The sequence below is a fragment of the Quercus robur genome, chromosome 2 (assembly GCF_932294415.1).
Source record: "Quercus robur chromosome 2, dhQueRobu3.1, whole genome shotgun sequence".
NCBI classification, from domain to species: Eukaryota; Viridiplantae; Streptophyta; class Magnoliopsida; order Fagales; family Fagaceae; genus Quercus; species Quercus robur.
The window spans coordinates 15,213,192-15,235,401 of NC_065535.1; the positions used below are offsets into that span (position 1 = coordinate 15,213,192).

Sequence of the window (22,210 nt, forward strand, 5' to 3'; positions counted from 1 at the left end):
TAATTGATGAATCTGAAAAGCATCGAGTATCATAAAATACCATATAAATTTTTTTTATTATAAAACCTCATTTTTTTTCCTAGAACCAATGAATTGTATGTTGTCATCAATCCTTTCAAATTATTACTAGCACTAGATTATTATATGACTAAATATCTTGTCAAAAAAAGAAGAAGATTATTATGACTAAAAAATAAAAATAGTAAACACATAAAAAATTCGTGACGTAGCGAGACGATAGATTGCAGTATTCTCGGGCAGCATATTTTAGTTGTCTGTGCCAGAAAAAAACGATAAGGTTTTTGAAGATTAGAATGAATTGAATTGAAGTACATCTATAAATATAAATTTATTTATTTCCCAAAAATAAAAATAAAAGTGAAAAATCCAGAACCTGGTTTTGATTATAAATTCCCAAAAACAACAGTTGGTGCTTGCCTTTGCCACACGAATTTGACTCTCATATATAGGAGAGGCAGCTAAACCAACCCAACACAAACACAAACCCAAGTCTCACTCAATATTTTTGCTTTCTCTCTTCCTCAATTGCATAACATGGATCCCTACAAGGTACTCTATCATGGGTTTGATTTCAATTTCAATTATGTAATTTCTGTATGATTCTTTGGAGGTTTGATTTTGGGTTTCACTTTTTTTTTTTTTTTTGGATTAATAATATTAGAAAAGTGTATCTAAATAAATAAAATGAAAGACCCAGAAACAATTATGGGGATGAATTGGATTTAATTTTGGTTTGTGGGTTTTTTTTCTTTTTCTATGTGATATGATTTGTAAGCAATAGGAACGTTAAAGTTGTTGTGTTTATATGATGCAGTACCGTCCCTCAAGTGCTTACAATTCACCCTTCTGGACTACAAACTCTGGTGCTCCTGTTTGGAACAACAACTCCTCGTTGACCGTTGGATCCAGAGGTATAAATTTTGTCTCACTATTTTTTTCTGTTGTCGTTGTTGTTGTTTTGAATTATGAGCTAGTGAATGTTTTAATTTTTAAATCATATATATGTGTTTTAAAGTTGGGAAATTTTTCTTATGATTGAGTGGGATGTGTATTTGTGATGGATTTTTATGTTGGATTGAATTTGTTGAATCCTTTTTCATCTGGGGTTTCAAATATGAATAGAAATTTTTGATAAAGTTCTATTTTTTTGATAGAATAGAATAGAAAGAATGACCAAAAAGAATATAACCTTTACTGTTGAGTAGGATGTGTATCTGTGATGGATTTTTATGCTAGATTGAAATTGTTGAATCCTTTTTCATCTGGGGTTTCAAATTTGAATAGAAATTTTTGATAAAGTTCTATTTTTTGATAGAATAGAATAGAAAGTATGACCAAAAAGAATATAACCTTGACTGTTGAGGGCTTGGATGATGTTGTTGTGAAATAGAATGATTACTCAAACCATTTTAGTTTCTGTGTGGCACCTTACCATCACTATTGTTGTTATTGTTATTGTTATTGTGCTTGTTGTTACTCTTGCTATGATTATTCCTAGTTTAATATCATCACTTTTATTAATACTAGGTGTTGGATTTTTCATGATGGATGTGCTCAACTTTTGTGGGATAAGATGCTAATTTAATGTTCAAATCCAAAACTTTTTTAAGGACTATCTGACTGAGATTGGCCCAATTATGAGATTGAGAACGGCCTCTGTTTTGAAATTTTCGACCTTTCTTAACTGGGATTTTTTGTTTTTATTGTTGTTGACAGTTATCTATTTCTTAACTATTCACTTTATAATTTGAAAATGCGTTACCAAACCGGCACACTTTTTGGTAATTCATACTTGTATGTTTTGTTACTTTTCATGAAAAGAGAATGGTTTGGCAAAGTGCACCGAACAGTATTAGGTTCAAATTTAGGGATTTGCACAGATGCTGTAAGACAAAAGGGATGGGTTGTGTAATGATAGAAAAGCCTTCTTTCTGTATAAGTTAACAGGAAAATTTCCCTGGATAGAGCATAATGGAAGTATACACTCTAAGTCATTGGCCCAAATGGTTAAAGATTTATTATTATTTTTTTGTTGTTTCTTGTTGGGAATTCATTTCTGTGTACATTTGTTCTAAAAAGGCATAATGGATTGAGTAGCTTATAACATTGCTAAACTATGTTTCAATAAGGGAAGGATATATTTAGCTACATCATATTGGAAAATGTTGAATTTTGTTGGTCTCCTTCAGGTGTATTTTTCATTTCCCCATAAACAAATAGGGTTGAGAAGCTGCATTTAAGATTTGAACTCTGTTTCTGGTTTACAGGTCCAATTCTCCTTGAAGACTATCATCTGGTGGAAAAACTTGCGCAATTTGATAGGGAGCGGATCCCAGAACGTGTTGTCCATGCTAGGGGAGCCAGTGCAAAGGGGTTCTTTGAGGTCACCCATGATATATCTAACCTTACATGTGCTGATTTCCTGCGAGCCCCTGGAGTTCAGACACCTGTCATTGTCCGTTTCTCCACTGTTATCCACGAGCGTGGTAGCCCTGAAACCCTGAGGGATCCTCGAGGATTTGCAGTGAAGTTTTACACCAGAGAGGTTAGGGTTCATTTAATAGTGGATGTTATTAATACTCTATATTGGATTACATTATGTGTGTTTGACCCTATTGATGATAGTGGTAGCCTTTTGTGTGTGTGTGTGTGTGTGTGTGTGTGTGTGTGTGTTGTATCATGTAGATTTGATGAATATTTTTTAGCAGTGTATGTAGCAGCTCCTCAAGGGGGCTCTAGCGACAATACGAATTGCCACTGAATTACAGTGCTTGCAAAATTATACATATTTTACTTCAATAATTGTTAGTTTTCATATTGACATTTTTATACCTTTTTTTTTTTGGGGAAACAATAAGAGGGGGGGGGGGGGGGGAATGGTTTTTACAGCATGTAAATATTTTTTTAAGAAAATAATGTTCGAAGATTTATCCAGGTGTAAAATAATCCTGGAATTAGTTGTCACTTTTTAAATAAAATTATAAATTTTATATACATACGACTGAATTTATTTCACTTTACCTTCTAATACTGTTTATAAGCATTCAAGTTCCCTGTTTTGTTCATATCTTGACCTTTACTGCTTGTGCACTCAGGGTAATTTTGATCTAGTTGGGAACAATTTCCCTGTCTTTTTTGTCCGTGATGGTATGAAATTTCCTGACATGGTCCATGCTCTCAAACCCAACCCTAAGTCTCACATTCAGGAGAATTGGAGGATTGTAGACTTCTTCTCCCACCATCCAGAAAGTCTTCACATGTTCACCTTCCTATTTGATGATTTGGGTGTTCCACAAGATTACAGGCACATGGAAGGTGCAGGTGTTAACACCTATACATTGATCAACAAGGCTGGGAAGGCGCACTATGTCAAATTTCACTGGAAACCCACTTGTGGGATCAAGTGCTTGATGGATGAAGAGGCTATTAAGGTTGGAGGAGCTAATCACAGCCATGCCACACAGGATCTCTACGACTCAATTGCAGCTGGAAACTATCCTGAATGGAAACTTTACATTCAGACAATTGATCCAGATCATGAGGACAGATTTGACTTTGACCCGCTTGATGTAACCAAAATCTGGCCGGAAGACATTTTGCCCCTGCAGCCAGTTGGGCGCTTGGTCTTGAATAAGAACATTGATAACTTCTTTGCAGAAAATGAACAACTTGCATTTTGCCCAGCCATTGTGGTTCCTGGGGTCTACTACTCAGATGATAAGCTGCTCCAGACTCGTATCTTTTCCTATTCTGATACTCAGAGGCACCGTCTTGGACCAAACTATCTGCAACTCCCAGTTAATGCTCCCAAGTCTGCTCATCACAACAATCACCATGAGGGTTTCATGAATTTCATGCACAGGGATGAGGAGGTACTTAAGCTAGCTACTGCATCTTTTAGTCTAGCTACTGCATCTTTTAGTCAGTCAGACTTGTATGCCACCTTGGTGCCTTAGGCCCACAAATGGTGTAAGATGCTAAGGTGGTATTGCAATTTTATGCTTGTTTCATTCATGTAGATTTACTCTGAAAAGTTATTTTGATCACAATTTTTAGGTCAATTACTTCCCTTCGAGGTTTGATCCTGTTCGTCATGCTGAGCAGTTTCCAGTTCCTCCTGTTGTCTACACTGGAAAGCGTGAGAAGGTCAGTTTCCACCTATTGCATCTTTGTTTGTCACAGTATAATTTAGACTAGGGGGTGGTTGTTGAATGCGTTCACCCATGTTACTCACAATTGTATAAGCCTTACACATTTGTTGGTTTGGCAAAGCTGTTACCTTGCTGAGATCATCTTCAAGCAGTATAGCATGTGCTTGATCTTCTTGATTGCATAATAAGAAACGTGAAAATGAAAATAAAGTTGTGTTTCTTTTTCCTTCTCCGTGTCCTCAACTAATAGGAATGTTGAAAATTTGAAATTATCTTCTTTCCTGGATTTTATGGCGTAAGTAAATAGTTCAAGTTTGACAAACAAACATGAAAATATGGTCAAAAACTGAATTGGAGTTCACAATGAATTTGTTCGTTAATGCAGTGCATCATTGAGAAGGAGAACAACTTTAAGCAACCAGGAGAGAGATACAGATCCTGGGCACCAGACAGGTAACTGTGTTCCTCCATTTTTTTAATATAATACTTGGATACCATGTATGAATGTCAATTTAATATATATTTTTTCTTTTGCATCTCTTGTGATATTTTTCTAGGCAAGAGCGATTTATCTGTCGATGGGTTGATGCGTTAGCTGAGCCACGTGTCACTCATGAGATCCGCAGCATCTGGATCTCATACTGGTCTCAGGTTAGTCTCTCTCTATTGCTTCAAAATTTATAGATGTGATTATTGAAATGTCAAAATTTGAATGGTAACGTTGGATTAATTTTGATATTGCACTGATTTGATATTCTCTGCTGGCATTGTCTACAGGCTGACAAGTCTCTGGGTCAGAAGATAGCATCTCGTCTTAATGTGAGGCCAACCATGTGAAGGGTGTTGCAAGCAATGTTTTTAATTGGAGAAAGTAGAGTAAGAAAGAATACATGTGAGAGGATTCTGGTCATTTGGAAGGATAAATCAGTGTTGATCCTGCAATTTGTGTAATATTATCATATACTAAAACTTGCATGTTCGACTATTTAACCTGATATTCAATCTAATAAATGCCGGTTGTATGTGCATATTTTATCTATGATTACTTGGAGTTGAATTGTCCTTTCATTTGCTTGTATACTGTGCGGTTGGGCTAAGTAATATCTGATGCATTCACATTGGGTCTTGCAAATGGTATATGTTTGTGGATTTTAGCATCAAAACCATGTAAGTGTGCAAAGGTGTGCATTATCCAGTATTGTAATTGTAAAAAAATTTACAATTGTGCTACAGTAGCATCTTATAAATAAGATGCTACTGTAGCACAAAGGTATTCCTAAAAATCATTTTTGAATTGTCTCTTTCCTACTTTTTATTAATAATTCCAACAAAATTTCTCTTTCCTACTTTTTGGGTTCATATCTTATTGTGTAGATGTATTATTATAATGTGTTGTATAGGAAAAAAAAAAAAGTAAGGATGTTGGGTGTGTTGTAAAATAGTATGGTATAATTGATAAATTAGGTTTTGAGATGGTAAAATATAATTTTTTGAAGAAATCGGATACGAATGCATGTTCCCACAGTAAACTGTTTTGTGAGAACAAGCAAGATTCAGGTTAGTCCATCTCTTAACAAACCGACCTTTCAATCTCGAAGGACAACTGTGGTCACTCGAGCCCTCTATTTATCTGCCAAAGCTGTATCTTACAATTCATTTTAAAAGGTTTGTCCGGTTTGTTCCATGGTTTGGTTGTCAATGGGGCTTTCGCTTTTGAGGTAATTAAGGTTGGAAATATTTTTGAGTTCATTATATTTATTGTCTGACCATCAGATGATCTTGTTAACTTGGGAGTGTCTAGTCTTGAAGCAACAATTATGATGGATTGCATTTGGAGTTCTGAGGAATAGTGTCATTTTTATAGAGGGGTGGAAGGGATTCAGCAAAAGATTACGGCTAGTTTCAGAGATTATGTTTCAACTTTCAATCAAGTGGCTCGTCCAAAGACCATAGAAATTTGTTGTGGAACAGACTACCGATTGCTGTATCCCAATCTAGAAGAACTGTCACACGAGCCTTGAAGGATAACTGCCATTACTCATTTCTATGGTATTTGGTCGAGTCATTAGAACCTTGCTTTTAGAGCAACACAAATTCAAGACTTGGGTGATGGAGTTGGTCGTTCATCCTTTATTATTGTCGTTATTGGATTTTGGCCAGTGGCCAAGGCCATAGAGTGTTACTGGAATGGTGGGATCAAGGGAGGAGGGTGCCTGCCTAGGGATCAAAGCTCAAAATGAGAGTGCCATTGTTGAGGAGCTGTCTAATAGGAGAAAAAAAAATGGTATCTGATGAGTTAAGAGAGTCTCGTGAGACCTCTCTCACAATATATGAGATTTATACCGTGAGGACTGCGTATAATGTGCTTCGTTCCCAGCAAGTTAATACACAACAGGGTTAATCATTAAATCATAGGGAAGGTGAGCAATTTTGAAGGAAACTGTGGGGTGTGCGGGTTAATAACAAACTGAAAATTCTCAAGTGATGAACATGTTGATATAATTTGGTCAGACGGAAAATACTTTGATACTCGACTTGTGAATGTTGCGGAGCTACGACTTGTGAATGTTGCGGAGCTAAGGCTGAAACGTTCACCCATGCTCTTTTGATTTGCTGTGCTTTAGTTGTCCGTAATATTGTTTTTGACTGCAGTAGATAACTTGTTGAACCGTCTACAACAACCTGAAATTGGAATTTTTTTTATACAAATTGCATGGATGCTTTTAGTAGTATCTGGTGTAAAGGAAATGAGACCAGAGTAAGAAAGGCATTCGGAATGCAGTTGCTTATGCCTTTAAGAGTACATGGAAATTAGTCATTCATCCTATATTAAGTTTATTATTCTGAGATTTTGTTGTATAGACTTTCTTTCTCTAATTGTAGAAGTTGTTTGGGCTAGATTGTTTGATCATTTTTTTGGGTTGGGTAGTAATATTTTAACTGGATTGGACTAGTGCATTGCTAATAAACCGCATTTCCAATCAGGAAAATTTTCATCCAAATTTTAACTAAAAAATCGCTTTTTCTATTTTAGCTAATTATTTTTTCAAATAAAACTAACAAACTCTTCATTCTTCTCTATTCTATTAAATATTCATTAATTATTATTAATTTTTTTTTTTTTTGGAAAGTGAGAAGAGAGGGGAGATGGATTAATTTTATTTGCAAAAACATATGGCTCATCTAAAGTAGCTCTCTTGCTGTGGCTGCCACGAAGTTTCCGCACGATGTACGGTGCAACTTACTATTAGTTTTTTCCAATATTTTAATAAGATTTAGCTTAACTGGTTGATACCTCAATTTCCAATTGGGACATTTGGGATTCAGATCTCCACCTTCAACTATCAATTTATAAAAAAAATTAAATAAATTTCATTGTAAAAAACCGTTAACTTTAGATATTTTATAGACAAAATAAAAGACACTAAGAATTGTATAGGGATTTAATCATACTATATATGTGTGTATAGTATATGTGCATGTGTGTTTACCAATTGAAAATTGCATGATATAGTGGCTCATATAGATAGTTATGTTTCATGCCTAGTAAAAAAATACAAATATCCTTCAATTATTTTTTCTACTATCTTGATTTCGTGTTACTAAATTTATTTATTTTTCCTTTTTGTTGGACATTGTTTCAATTATTGCGAAAACAACTAAATTTAAGTAAGAATATCATATTTCAAATCAGTTGTTCTCCACATAAAATAAAATTTAAAATCAATTTTTTTTTCATATAAATAAACATATTTATTCTATTTGTTATCTTTCTAATTACATAGAATAAATACTACAATTTTAGTTACACACACACACACACACATATTACATGTCATTGAAAGGAGTTAGGAAATTTAAAGGGTTAAGATTAATTTTAATGAATTCACAAATTTTTTTAAAATGGTTTTTGTGTCAATTATTGTTAGAGCAACTAAACATGAGAAAGAACGTCATATTCTAAATCTATTATTATTATTATTATTCCAACTAAAAATTATTTCTTATATAGAGTTTATAAAAATATTCATATAAATTCATTTAATATAAATAATTAGTGCACAACTATAGATAATTAATATATGCATATACTCTATTGACTAATTCAATGAATTAATACTTTGATATTAATACAAACTTTGTTGAAGTCTAAGACTAAATGAAGAGAACATCAAGGAATGCGCCACATGGTACAACCTTATTAAAAAAAATTGTATAACACTATAAGACTAACATATTATAATATTTACCGTTAAATGTAGATTTTATTTTTTAAATTGATTAAATGATTATGAAATCTATAAATAATAATTTAAAGAATAAAATACTTTTATATCCTAAAATTACATAAATTTAAGCAACCTCTCAAACGCTTTCTCAACCACTTTATTCTCACAACCAAATATGGAGACCTCAATCACAAACATTCAATTCATTATCTCAATGAAATTAAGGAAATCATTTGTAAGTATCAATATAAAGAGAACGTGATTAAACAAAGAGAAGTTGGCTAAAAACACATCAATTTATCAAAATTTAATTGTTTTTAGTTGGGCTTTCGTATCCTTTAAAAAAAATGAAAAATCATCATTGATTTTTATTTTTTATCACTACGGTTCATATCGCACAAATTAGTAGTAAAAGAAAAAAAATATACAAAGAAACCTACAAATTATGAGTTCTAACACAAAATAAAATAAAAAAGCTAACTTCATAAATAATCAATTAGAATTTTTTTTTCTTTAGATCTAAAACAAAATACATTTATGACTTTCCCAAAAACCCAAAGACTCAAAGTGAATCACAACCTTCACAAAATCCACAATGTTCGATTTCAATATCAAAACTGTAAGTTACCGTCACTGAGTAAAAAATGCATGCCCCTTTCCTTGATCATAGCCTACTCATATGGGTTAGGATCAAATGGTATCACAATATTGGAGTTACGTAGATATTGTTGAAAGGTTGAAGGTAAATGACATAGTTTTTTGTCTAAGTGTATTTGAGATTGGATGGTATGAAGGGCTGTGGGCATATGTATATAAAGGAGTAGAACTGAAAATGGTGAATGAAAATGCAAAGAGTTTTGTGTGTGTGAGAGAGATGAAAGTCTTAAATATTGAACCAAATGAAACAAATAGTAGTCTTAAGACATTGAATAAAAAATGTAACAAAAAATAGTATTGAAAAATTGAACCAAAGGAATAAAGAGTCCCTATTTTTAAATTTGTTCTTATCTCTAATGTGGCTTAAGATTATTTCAATTCTTTTCATAGAATGCGCCATATGGTAGAATTTCATACTCTCTTGCATAAGGTCTCTGGTTATATAAATATAAATATATATATATATATATATAGATAATTGATGATTGATTAGGAAATCTAATGTTTGATAATAATTTGTTGGAGTTTATTTTATGGAATAGTAATCCAAAATTTGGAGAGAAAAGGGGTTTAACTATCATGTTGAAAATGCTAAATCCTCTTTATAATTTCACCTAAATTTTACCCTCCCCCCTCCCAAAAAAACCCCCTTCTTTTCTAATTTTTTCTCTCCGATAGCCTTTCTATTTTTTTTTTCTCTATTTCATTAAAATAATGTTTTTATTCTTTTTCTTAATTAATTTTTCTCTACCAAAATCTTTTTATTTTTATTTATTAAATCCTTTATTCTCCACCTTACTTAAATGAGAGAGAGAGAGAGAGAGAGCGACATCTCCAAGGTCATGCGGCCTAGATCAATTGTGCATCTCCATTTAAAAAAAAAAAATCAAATTTGGGTCATAATTAGCAATGGATTATGTGGTTTCCATAGATCAATTGTGTATGTGTCATTGGATGTAGTGGATTCTAGATTGAATTATGGTTATCAACAATTTTGGGATCAATTTTCTAGGTTGTTGTTTCGCAAAAATGGATAAACAAGAGTTCAGAGAGCTGCAATGACTTTCTGGGTGTGAACAGTCACTATAACAATATAAAAATTTATGAAGTGTTAGATCAATGATTTTAAGTGACGTCTTAAACATAAAGTGGGAAGGGTAGATAGAAAAGCCTGTTGTATATGCTAAGAACCTCAGCAGCCATTTTAGCCAAAAGTAAATAAATAAACAAATAAAATTTGATTGTTGATTCAGCAAAAAAGAAGCTTGTGTGGTCTGCTATTAATGGGTTTCTTTAGTATTTGTAACTTTCTATATAAAGTGGTCTAGCTTCATATATAGTATGGCGAATACTTTTATTTTTTTATTCTATTTAGTTTTAGTTAAAGTGATTTTCACAAGTGGTAAGGAGTGGCGTCACACAGAGCTCAAATAATTGAGCTCAGGTAGTGTTATTTAAAGTGAACTAGGAAGTCTTTTAATAACCATTTATTCGCAGAATAGTCTTCTTATATGCCAATTCCAATCTTAATTTATTCAGCAAAAAAGAAAAAAGGAAATCTAATCTTAATTCTAGGACCACATACTTTTGGACATTTTTTGTTATAACTGTCTTATGTAACTAATTGTGAGTAGTGAAGAAAAAATTTTGTGTTTATATGACAATGACAAATAAACAATCACAGTCTATTACAGAAGACAGTTGTGGCAAAGAGAGTATGAAAGTGCGTGGTACAAAAATTATTTATTTTTGAAATCTCAAACAATTCTAGCTCAGAACACTTTTACACATCATTTGTCACAAGATTCACAACCATCTTATGTGATTAAACGTGAGCGGTGAAGAAAAACTGATGAATTTATATGAAAATAACAAATAATCAATCACAATTTGTGTCACATAAATGAGTTGTAACAAAAAAAATTAGTTGTAACAAAAAGAGTATGAAAGTGGGGGGTCTTAGAATTATCCTTGGAATCTCAAAAATCTTACAGTGACTTCCACTGGGCTTTTAAAAAAAAATTCAACCAGGAATCTTGATTATACTATAAGATGATGATGTATGCGCAAACTGGAACCTAAAGTAAACATTACAATGATTTCCACTTGGTATTAAAAAAAATCGATCACGATCTTGATACGGCGATTATTATATTCACTTGTGTTGATCAAAGCAGAGCAACTCGAAACCGTGGTGCTGACGTTGTTATTTAAGAAAAAAATCGAAACTGTGTGGACAAGCACAAACAATGAATCCATTGAAAACAACTCACTTTTTTTCTTTCTTTTAAATTTCTAAATTTCGCAAAAAGACAATTCTGGTTGAGTGATCCTCACTAATTCCGATAGCTATCGCCAATAGTAATACCATATTTAATAGCATAACTATATAAAATCATCTTACAATTGACATTCTACCTAATGCCATTTTTTTATTTACTTTTTAAAAGTAAGAAATATAGTTACAATTCATTTAGTTTATATTTTAAGTTGTTCAATTAAATTCAACTACATTCTTTTTAATAATATATATATATATATATATATATATATTTGGCAATAGGTCAGCACATATATTGGCAAAGCATGCCAAAGATATAGTCAATAGTAATAATTTTGTTTTGTAATATGGATAAAGGAAAATTCATCGCTGATTGAGTCGACTATTACTTATAGTTAGAGCAGTGAAAAGTGGGAGGATATAAATTATTTAGTTTTATTTTATATGTGTTTGGTTGAAAAGATAGAAAAGTAAAGAGATAGAAAACTTATTTATTTGGTTGAGAAGAAAAATGAGAGGATGAAAACTGAAATTGGTATAAATTTACAATTACGTCCCCATTAAATAAAACAAAAAGTATTGTGTATGAACAATACTTCAACTAATAGATGGGTATAATAGAAAAAGACAAAAACCAAAGGGGAAAAAAAGTATGAAGAAAAAAGAGGCCAAATAAGAAAACGACAAACCCATGTGCACATGGGTTTTTTAATCCAATTTTTTCCGTCTATTTATCTCTAATAAAATATTTTGGTGGGATCGGGGAGAAAACATTCAAATCCTATCAATTTTCCCTTCTTTCTTCTTTCCAACCAAACTCTCACAAACACCATTTTCTTACACTGTTCTTTCCCCCTTTTTCCATCCCCCTAAAATCTCTCCTACCAAATGGACCTAAAAGGGTGAAAAGAGAGGAAAGAGGAGGAAAGGGAAGGGGTATCCTTCCTATTTTTTGGATGTTTTTAGATATTTTAAAAATAAATTAGAGGAGGAGAATAGAGTGAAATTGCCATATAAATCAAGATAGTCAAGATCAGGATTTTACATAGGATCAGTGAGAAGGTTTTGTGGATTGAATCACAAATCGGAAGATTCTACTTTCCATTAATAAAAATGAAAAATCATTAGTAATGATAATATATGTTAAAGAATCATAAGAAAAATAGTAATTGCAACACAAATTACTCTCGAAAGGTACCAACTACTTAGTACCAAATTACCAATATGTGAATAAATGACAAATTTCAAACTTACAAGTTTCAAGTTCCAACACCTAAAATATGCATAAAGTTCCAAATTAACAAATCTGTCATTGGCTACAAAAAGAAAATCATTCCAATTCCAAAGTTTCAAAAACTTCGCAAATATTTCAATTGTATTAACATAATGAGAAATTTCAAACCCTTCAAAACCCATTACAACTTAATCAATAGGACTAGACAGTCCTAATCTCACCATAGAGAGACATAATTACAAATAATTATAATAATAAAATGGATAACAATTTTGTTGTTTGGATGATATATGAACAATCTACATCGATTCAAATTGATTCTATGGAGTATGATCATAATAATTTTATGAAGTAAGATCGTAAGATCTTACATTTCATTATCTAGGATTGCGATCCTATGCAAATCCTATCCCATAAAAAATTCCCCCTTCTAGGGGGCCCCTATGCAAATCCTATCCCATAAAAAATTCCCCCTTCTAGGGGGCCCAAGCCATCAATGAGAAACCACTCTCAAAGAGTTAGAATTCTAACCTTGAGTCAGGACCTACGGGCCAAGGGACAGTTTCAAGTAGACAGTGAGGAGGTACCCCTTCTCCCAAAGTTACAAGGCTATTCTGCAGAGTTCCTTAGAGAGGGTAGTCTTGCGCTCGTAGGTAATCTCTACCTACCCATTCCGGATAACGCTGACATATAGATACCATCATTAATTCTACATAGATCTAGATCATTTTTTTAGTAGAATCTTAGGATTCTAAGATCGAAGATCAAAATTCTAACAACCATGATATAAATTAACAACTCTATTTTGCTAATTATAAAAAGAATTTTTTTTTTTTAAGATATAAATTAACATTAGAGTAGTGTGTATATATATTAATAATATAATCCCTCTAAGGCTACGAGCCTCTCATCTCCCCTCCTAATTTAGGATAATTTTCCTCAAACCCTTCCTCCTCATTCCTTATTAAACATTCATACAAGGTTTTTTTTACCCATCTCAAATCCTTCCCTCTCACTCTTTAATAAAAAATCTAAATAAGATTTATTCAACCCTCTCCCATTACTTTCCCTCTTCTCCTCTCTCATCCCCTCCATCCAAAGTCCAAACATAATAGAGAAATTGGGAGGGATTCCATCTATGGAAATAATTTTTTTTTAAAAAGTAAGGACCACTCTTATCATAATAATAATAATACTAATTCAAGTATACAACAGCTATAATATTCAAAACAGCAACATCATTGCATCAGCCAGAAAATAAAATCATCTCTCATTCTCTCTCACCTTAAGTTGACTTTTCACAGCAGGAGGTTCCAGTTAGCCATTGCGTACGTGCCTGCGTACGCTGGTGTGTGTGTGTGTGGGGTCACCCTCTTGGAAACACCATAGCCCCACTAATATCATATTTCTAAACAGTGTGTGAAGCCGTTGTATTAGATAGAGTAATAATTATCATACAGTGTGTACACTTAAGGCTAAAATTTTGTATTATAAATAAGCATAGTTCATTCGGCTTCGAGGTTGTATCTTTGGATGCATGTAATAGCAGAGCAGGCCGCTTTGTCTTTGTTTGGTGGAGTAGACAAGGTACGAGACTCTTGAGGCTTTGACTCCGGAATGAAAAGCAAGCTTTTTTTTTTTTTTTTTTGGTGCGTTCATGTTCCTATTTTTCAGACAGTTTTTTCTTGAGGGTATTCTAGGAAGGGAAATGTAAACGAGTACACTTAATCATTGGTTAACGATTTATTTTAGAAAAATTTTGACATTACTTTTATGGAAGATGAAAAAAAAGCTGTAAAAACTTTTTTTTTTCTTTTCATAAAAACTTTTTTTTTCATAAATTTTTTTTTTAATTAAATTATTAATCAATACTCTAAGAGCTCCCCTTAGCAAGTATAAAGTATAAAATGAAATTTTTATAAAAATAAAATAAAATAAAAAGCCTACTTGGGTATCTCTGACTCTAAGAATCTTTAATATGGTTATTTGGTTAGTTGGTATTAACTAATTCTTATTCTTTGTTGGGTCTCTTTTTTCTGTCTTCATTTATTTTCTGTGTTTCAGGTAATAAAAAGAGCTTCAATTCTGCTATCATTGAATGTGATTTCTTTGTTTTTTATTTTTTTGTTTGAATTCTACTGATGGAAATGGGTGTTTCATTTTGTTGAAACTTGAATCTTGAATATGACTTTAAGTTGTGAAAGTTATTGTTGGCTGACCATCTTGCAGGAATCTATATATGCAACTTGGTTTTCATTTTTGTTCTCTTTGTTTATTCCTTTTTTAAAATTGATTGTAACGCAACTTTGTTGCAAATGATGGCTTTCTCAATGGGATTTGACTTGAGTAGTGCTTTTGTTTGAAATATTTTTGATTTATTGAGTGAAAAAGAGATACCCACTCTTTCATAAAATATTGAATTGAAATCTTCTTTCTTTTTGTGTTGAGCTTTTGATTAGTGAAGTTTCCAGGCCATTATTCTTTGAGAAAGCTTGTTGGTTATTTCTCCTGTAATTGTAGTTTTCCATGTTGATGATTTAGGGCTCATTTGGTAAGAGATTTCTAGTAACGTTGTTTGTATTTTTTGAAAATATGTGTGAAGGAAAAAGGTTGTGAAAATACGTGTAATATTATTTAAACATTGAAAATTGTTGTTTAAACAACTATAATAAAGAGGCCCTGGCTCATTACGTATGAACTCTGAAGAGTGAAGATTGGAAGTAATCCTAGAATTTCATTAATTGGACTCTTTTTTTATTTTTTTTTTCTAGCTCGTTTTAGATCAGCTTTGGATCCATATAGTTGCTGGGGGATTTAGAGGTCATAATGGAAAATGGTTTTTCAGCACCAGGTACCATTTTGGGTGCTCTGCCTAATTCAGCTATGGAACTGGACCTCTTCGATGAACTTTTTCAAGATAGATGCTGGTTGGAAGCAACTGAGGGACTTGAATTCCTTCTTCAAAGTCCCTCCAGTTCTGGTTCAGTCTTAGGCCCTTCATTTGTATGGCCTGCTTTTGAGGCTCGTGACAATTTGAGCCTGAACCCATCTCAAACGGGCAATCTAGATGAGGCACAAAGACCATTGCCTGATGAAAGTCAGGAAAGAAGTCTAGTCAATGCTGTATCTCTTGGACAGAATACGGTTGATGTTGTTGCTGGGTGTTTTAGTGAATCAGAAAATATTGTGATTAAAGGTCCTAAACTAGGTAGAAGGCTGTGGATTGCACCCAACATGAATCAAGGTCTCACATATTGTGTAGAAGAGAGACTAATGAAGGCAATTGAATACGTTAGAGAATTCACAAGAGGTAAAGATGTTCTTATACAGGTATGGGTGCCTGTGAATAGAGACGGTAGACGTGTTCTAACAACTAGTAATCAACCTTTCGCATTTGGTTCCAGTAATCCAAGCCTTGCAAGTTACCGGGATATCTCTGCGGATTTTCATTTTGCAGCTGAGGAGGATTCGAAGGAGGTGGTGGGATTGCTCAGTCGTGTTTTCTTGGGTAAGGTTCCTGAGTGGACGCCTGACGTTCGATTCTTTACAAAGAATGAGTACTTAAGAGTTGTTCATGCTCAACTGTATGATATCCGTGGAACTCTTGCCCTTCCAATCTTTGAACATGGTAGCAGTAATTGCGTGGGTGTTATTGAGGTTGTGATGACTGCCCAGCAGACCAAGTATGGCCCTGAGCTTGAAAGTGTTTGCAAGGCACTTGAGGTATGTTTTCTTTGCTTGTTTCTCAGAATTTTTCCTATTTTTTTCTTGGGTGTGTCGGTTTCTCTCTTTCCTTGCAGCTGAAGACTGCATGGAATTTAGAATTACTTCCAATACTTTTATGGGCATTGCCAAATGACACTATGATGTGGTTTTCTCATCACTATCAAACTTATTCTTATTGCTTGGTTCACCTTTATGCTCATATCTAATGGATATGTTATATTTGTTTATTTCCCATGCTTTGGTGGCCCTAGCATGAGAGATCGGCCATTGTGGTTCATACTTGAACTGCCACAAATCATGTGGCAATGCTCTTGATTGAGCATTTCATATCAAGGACAGGAACTTCACCCTAAAGAACATAACAGTCGGTTCATTTGAAGTCTATTGGATAGGAAAATGGGAACAGAGGACAGATGTATCTTGTCTACTTTCTGAGGTTTATTTATATATATTAATAGAGAAGAAATTTTCATATGGTGTCTTTTGCAGATAAGCTCAACTATTCTGCTTGGTTAACTCAACAGAACTTATAGTTTGTTTGTCTGCTCTTGTCAAAGCTATTTTTTTTAAAGGGTGCATCACTCAATAACTAATGTTTATGCTGAATTTTGCACATTACTAGTTCCTTTGCAATAATATTGTATCCATACATGCGCTCATAGTATCTAGAAGATAAAAGTAGATAATATCTTAAAATTTGCAGCCAGAATCACATTTTGTTGTAATCTCCATTGGTTATGTCTAATAATCTACCTTTTTGTGAAACTAGAATGAAATCCCTTAGAAAATCTAAATATTTTGTAATATTATATATTTGCAAGCTTACATTTGCAATTGTGAGGGTCAATTTTTTATTGAAGAAAATATGAAGATACAGCCTGAGTAGTGATTTTCAGTTGCTTGATGTCTTCGAATATGAAAAACAACATAATATGATGCATACCTACTCTTCATAGGTGTGAGGTGTGGTGTCAAATGAGATCCCTTGTTGAGCTATGCTCATTAAGGACTTGTTGATTCTGCTAGGTTGATTATAACTTCCCATCTTGGCGTAAAACTCTGAGGAGTTCAGGCATTTTGGGAACTTAAATTTAAAGCTTGATCTTCAAAAGTTTGAGGTGTTGGATGAGTAAAACATTGGAATGAGTTTGTATGTGTAGTATAGCAAGATCAACAATCATTATTGGGAAATTGTCTTGAATTGGTCATTTTCAGGAGAAAGTTGCACTGCTACTAATTGTTTTCCTCTCTGAAGTATGGAATTTATCCTATTCTAAGTTTCAATTAGTTCCTCCCTCCCTCCCCCCACCCTCTCCTCTCTAAACATATAAATACCATTTTTCTTTCTGAGTTCCATTTTCAGATTTGAAAAAAAGAAAAAGAAAAAAAAGTATAGGTTTGATTCGAGAACCGTGAAGAGATTGTAGCTTCTCTTGTATAATTAACCTATTTATAGGCCAAATGTGAACATAAAATGCAGAATTCATATATATCCTGTTTCTCTAACTGGAGCCAACTTGTTAATATGTAGGCTGTTGATCTTAGGAGTTCTGTTGCTTTGAGCACCGAGAATCTAAAGGTAACTGGACAATTGTTGTAGAAGGATTTAATTAATTAAATGATCCAATTTTCTTTTAAATCTCATGTTTATGATTCTTTTTCGCAGGCATGCCCCAAGCCCTACCAAGCTGCATTACCTGAGATTCAAGAGGTTTTGAGATTCGCCTGCAAGACACATAAACTGCCCTTAGCTCAAACTTGGGTTCCATGCATTCAACAAGGTAAAGTGGGGTGCCGGCACTCCAATGAGAACTACATTTATTGTGTTTCCACTGTGGATCATGCTTGCATTGTAGCTGATCCCAATATGCAGGAGTTTCACGAGGCTTGCTCTGAGCATCACTTGTTAAAAGGTGAAGGCATTGTTGGGGAAGCATTTAAGACCAATCAACCACGCTTCTCAAGTGACATAACATCCCTAAGCAAGACAGAGTACCCTTTGTCTCACCATGCAAGGTTGTTTGGGTTGCATGCTGCTGTTGCAATACACCTGCGAAGCATCCACACTGGTACAGATGACTTTGTCCTAGAGTTCTTCTTGCCCACAGATTGCAGGGATCTTGAAGAACAAAAGAACATGCTTAATTCATTGTCCCGTATCATACAGCAGGTTTGCCGGAGCTTACGAGTAGTAACAGACAAGGAGCTAGAGGAGGATACTAATTTGCCAGTTAATGGGACTGAGAAACTTAGTAGAGAAGAGATATTCAAAGAGAAGTGCTCTGAGTTTTGCCAATCTCATCAAGATTCCAACTTAAAAGTAAATGTTGATTGTGGTGAAGAGTGTTCTATGCATGGTGAGGGTAACTTTCCAAGTGTGGGTAAGGCTAAAACAGGAGAGAAAAGACGCACCAAGGCAGAGAAATTGATCCCTTTGGAAGTCCTTCAGCAATATTTTGCTGGCAGTCTAAAAGATGCCTCAAAGAGTATTGGAGGTAAATTGTCATTGCAATTGAAGCTATATTTTGATGCTTTAGAGTCCTCCTGCGCCACACCAACCCCCCCCCCCCCCAAAAAACCCCCACACACACACACAAAATAAGAAAAAAAATTCTCCTCAAAAAAGGAAAAAAAAAAATGGAATAAAAAAGAAACAGAAGGCATGACAATGGGTCTGATCTGCACTCATCCCGGGGTGCTACGATTTACTGGATTGTGTATGGAAGTTTTGAAAATTATTGAATTTTTTTTCTTCACTGTTTTACAATGTGGTTATAGGCCTGTCTATATAAGTTGTATCTGTTAACAACTGCTCCAAAGTAAATTGTCCCACAATTGTAATCAGCATCAGTTTTGTTGACTGCTTCATCACTCAATGCCTTTAAGTGCTTCAGAATGTCTGCATCTGGGTTATTTATTTTTTATTATTACTTTTCCTTTCAGGTTGATTACGTGATAATTTCCACTATCAAGCTCTTGAATTTAACATTTTTAAACATCATTTACTTTCAGTTTGCCCAACGACTTTGAAAAGAATATGCCGACAGCATGGGATTAATCGTTGGCCTTCTAGGAAAATTAAGAAGGTTGGTCACTCCTTAAAGAAACTCCAGCTTGTAATCGACTCAGTTGAGGGTGCATCTGGTGCTTTACAAATAGATTCCTTCTATACAAAGTTCCCAAAGCTAGCCTCTCCAAATTTATCAGGAACCAACCCATTTTCAGCTTCAAAGCTCAGCGATCATCCACGGCCCATTTTGCAGCCTGAAGGAGGCATTTTCAGTCCTCAAACTGCTGCATCAAAATCACCCTACTCTTCATGCAGTCAGAGTTCAAGTTCAAGTCAAGCTACCACTAGGAACGTTGTTGGTTGCGAAGATCCTATAGTTGGAGAAAACTTTAGTGATAGTGCACTACAGAGGATCACAAGTGAAGCAGAACTGCATGCCTCAAGTCAGGCACCACTGCTGCAGCCAAAACTTGAGAGTCTTGTATCTTTTAATGAGCACCCTAGTGCCGAGAATTTTCCACCTTTACAGAAATTAAAAGTCACATATGGGGATGAGAAAATCCGTTTACGAATGAAAAACAATTGGGGATACAAAGATTTACTGCTAGAAATTGCCAGTCGATTTAATATAGATGACATAATTAGGTTTGATGTCAAGTACTTGGATGATGAATCTGAGTGGGTCTTATTAACATGTGATGATGATTTGGAGGAGTGTATTGATACATGTCGATCATCACAGAGCGACACTATCAAACTCGCCCTCCAAGTTTCTCGTCATCATGTTGGAAGGTCTCTAGGAAGCAATGACACTTCTTGATTGAAAGATGGTCTTAAAGCAAATCAATAAGGTCTTTAGAAGTTCAAGTTCAAAATGGTTGCAATCCTGCCATTACTTCTTGGTTTGTGTTTGTTAGATATATTAGGACCCTTGGGTTCAAATCTGTTGTAAAGCTCATTTTTGTAAGATGCTTGATTTGATATAAGCATGAAATTAGCAGGCCATCATAGCCTCTTTGGCTTCTTTCAATTTCACAACTTTGCTAATTAGTGCGATTGTGAATGGGCAACAAGAAGTGGTGGGTTGCAATTGGAAAGGTGCAAGAAGCAATTAACCTTACCGATGCAATTGGAAATTTGCAAGAAGCAACCTTACCGACGCAATCAGAAAGTCACAAGAAGCAAAATATATTTGTTTCAAGAAAGTTAACCTTGAATCCACAAAGAGAGTTACTAGAATCCACCAGAAAATAGAGAAACAAATCTCTAAAATTTTATGAAATTGAAGTTCTTCAACTTTGTTTAAGCTTAAAGGCCAATTTAAAGGCTTCATAAAATTTGACCAACAAAAAAAAAATATTTTAAAGCAGATCCTAATAGATATCCTACTATAATAAGACTCTAATTTGACTAGAAAAATCATTATAGACGCCTAAAATCAAGTAAATAATAACCCTAAACCTAAAATTTCGAATATTACATAAAAAATACCAAAATTAATATAAAAAAAAAATTTTATTGTAGATTTTGCCCTATATCAGACCTCTCCACTTGGAAAAAACCCATCCTCAAGTTAATAATTGTGATTTGAAATTCTATATGTCAAGCAAACAAATATTTTTGAATACTTTGGCCCCTTGATCTTCTTTCCATACTTTCACTCATCAATGGAGTAAACAAATCAATTTGAAATTATTTTTCCTTAGTCTTCATGCAATCGTCAAGATTCACCAAAGAAGAGTTGATGGTTGAATCAAATCTTTCAATCCTAATAAAATCTATAAAATTTGATGTATTTCCTTCACTAAAATAGTAGGATCTTGAGATTTGCAATCATCTGAGTTGATTTCATCGAGATCTTTGATAATTTTCTTTGCAATTTCAGCCTCACAATCTTTTGATTTACTAGAATCTTCATCAATTGTCTTTAAAACATCGATATTTTTCTCCATATTCTAGATTTAGGATCTTTTTCTATAATGAGATCTCCATTAATTTCCTAACAAATTTTATGTAGTTTTTTCTTTGATTTTTGCATAATCTTCAAGAAAGATATTTTATTTAACATGCAATTTCTCCCGATATGGTGGAATATAGCATTCTTCAAAATAATTCATCAAGTATGAACTTTTTGACCAATAATCTTGCTTTGTATATGACAATATTTCATTATAATCCAAATGATAAAATTAATGGCAAGTATCTTTTTTATCCTAAGCCATGCTAGTGTGTCACTTATTAGCCACATACCAAGATAAGGATACGACTCTAATACCAATGGACGCAGTCCGAAAGTTGCAAGAAGCAATGCTGGTATACTTCAAAAATATAATCCGTAAATTTATAAGGGTTTTTCGAATCCACAAGGAGAATTACCGTAATCCACTAGGAAATAGAGAGACAAAATTCCGAAATTTTATTAAACTGAATCTAAAAATAATAACTGTAAATCTAAAATTCCGAAAATTACATTTAAAAAGTAAATATAAATTAAATTGTAAATTATGTTCTAGATCACAGTTGCATAAGTCAGCAAGTTGTGAAATTATGTGCATATAAAATTATTCATATAATATCTGACATTTTGGACAAAAAAAAAAAGTTTCTAGAAATTGGAGAGTGCACCTTAGTTGGTGGAATTTGGAAGGGATTCACAATTGCATGGCTGTAGTCGGCAAAAAAGTGGATGGGATAAGAGGTCTGAAACAGGAATCTGAGTATAATTTATTCAAGATAGTATTGTAATGGGGGTTGTCTAATTAAGTTCAAGCAAATGACTGTACTTCATTCGAAATCCAGGATACTGTATCTTGTAAAGTCAAACATCTTCCATGTCTCAAGAGAACAAAAAGGTACCACATTAAAAAAAAAAAAAAAAGGAAGTTATACTTCCCCTGCTTG

General features: G+C 33.6%; 2 protein-coding genes across 5 annotated transcripts; both read left to right on the forward strand.

Moving 5' to 3' along the window:
• The first annotated feature begins 360 nt into the window (after window positions 1-360).
• LOC126712565 (catalase isozyme 1) lies at window positions 361-5,211 on the forward strand. Its single transcript, XM_050411937.1, has 8 exons — window positions 361-570; window positions 836-932; window positions 2,289-2,566; window positions 3,117-3,893; window positions 4,078-4,167; window positions 4,558-4,625; window positions 4,730-4,823; window positions 4,950-5,211. The coding sequence occupies exons 1-8, from the start codon at window positions 556-558 to the stop codon at window positions 5,007-5,009; spliced, it is 1,479 nt and encodes a 492-aa protein (XP_050267894.1). The 5' UTR covers window positions 361-555; the 3' UTR covers window positions 5,010-5,211.
• Window positions 5,212-13,903: 8,692 nt separating this feature from the next.
• On the forward strand, window positions 13,904-20,333 carry LOC126712566 (protein NLP2-like). Of its 4 annotated transcripts, none has more exons than XM_050411940.1 (5): window positions 13,904-14,160; window positions 15,355-16,296; window positions 17,831-17,878; window positions 17,966-18,794; window positions 19,312-20,333. In XM_050411940.1, the coding sequence occupies exons 2-5, from the start codon at window positions 15,400-15,402 to the stop codon at window positions 20,127-20,129; spliced, it is 2,592 nt and encodes an 863-aa protein (XP_050267897.1). In that variant the 5' UTR covers window positions 13,904-14,160; window positions 15,355-15,399; the 3' UTR covers window positions 20,130-20,333. The 4 variants fall into 4 exon arrangements, with proteins under 4 accessions (XP_050267897.1, XP_050267898.1, XP_050267895.1 ...); XM_050411941.1 differs by having other exon boundaries at window positions 13,905-14,160; window positions 15,419-16,296; XM_050411938.1 differs by having other exon boundaries at window positions 14,011-14,160; window positions 15,345-16,296.
• Window positions 20,334-22,210: the final 1,877 nt, after the last annotated feature.

Bases quoted from the DNA above. Each gene is read 5' to 3' on its own strand.
- LOC126712565 (XM_050411937.1), top strand. The intron at 4,168-4,557 runs GTCAGTTTCCAC...TCGTTAATGCAG, and splicing joins ACACTGGAAAGCGTGAGAAG to TGCATCATTGAGAAGGAGAA. The intron at 4,626-4,729 runs GTAACTGTGTTC...ATATTTTTCTAG, and splicing joins AGATCCTGGGCACCAGACAG to GCAAGAGCGATTTATCTGTC.
- LOC126712566 (XM_050411940.1), top strand. From the start codon at position 15,400: ATGGAAAATGGTTTTTCAGCACCAGGTACCATTTTGGGTGCTCTGCCT. The intron at 16,297-17,830 runs GTATGTTTTCTT...GTTAATATGTAG, and splicing joins GTGTTTGCAAGGCACTTGAG to GCTGTTGATCTTAGGAGTTC. The intron at 17,879-17,965 runs GTAACTGGACAA...TCTTTTTCGCAG, and splicing joins TGAGCACCGAGAATCTAAAG to GCATGCCCCAAGCCCTACCA.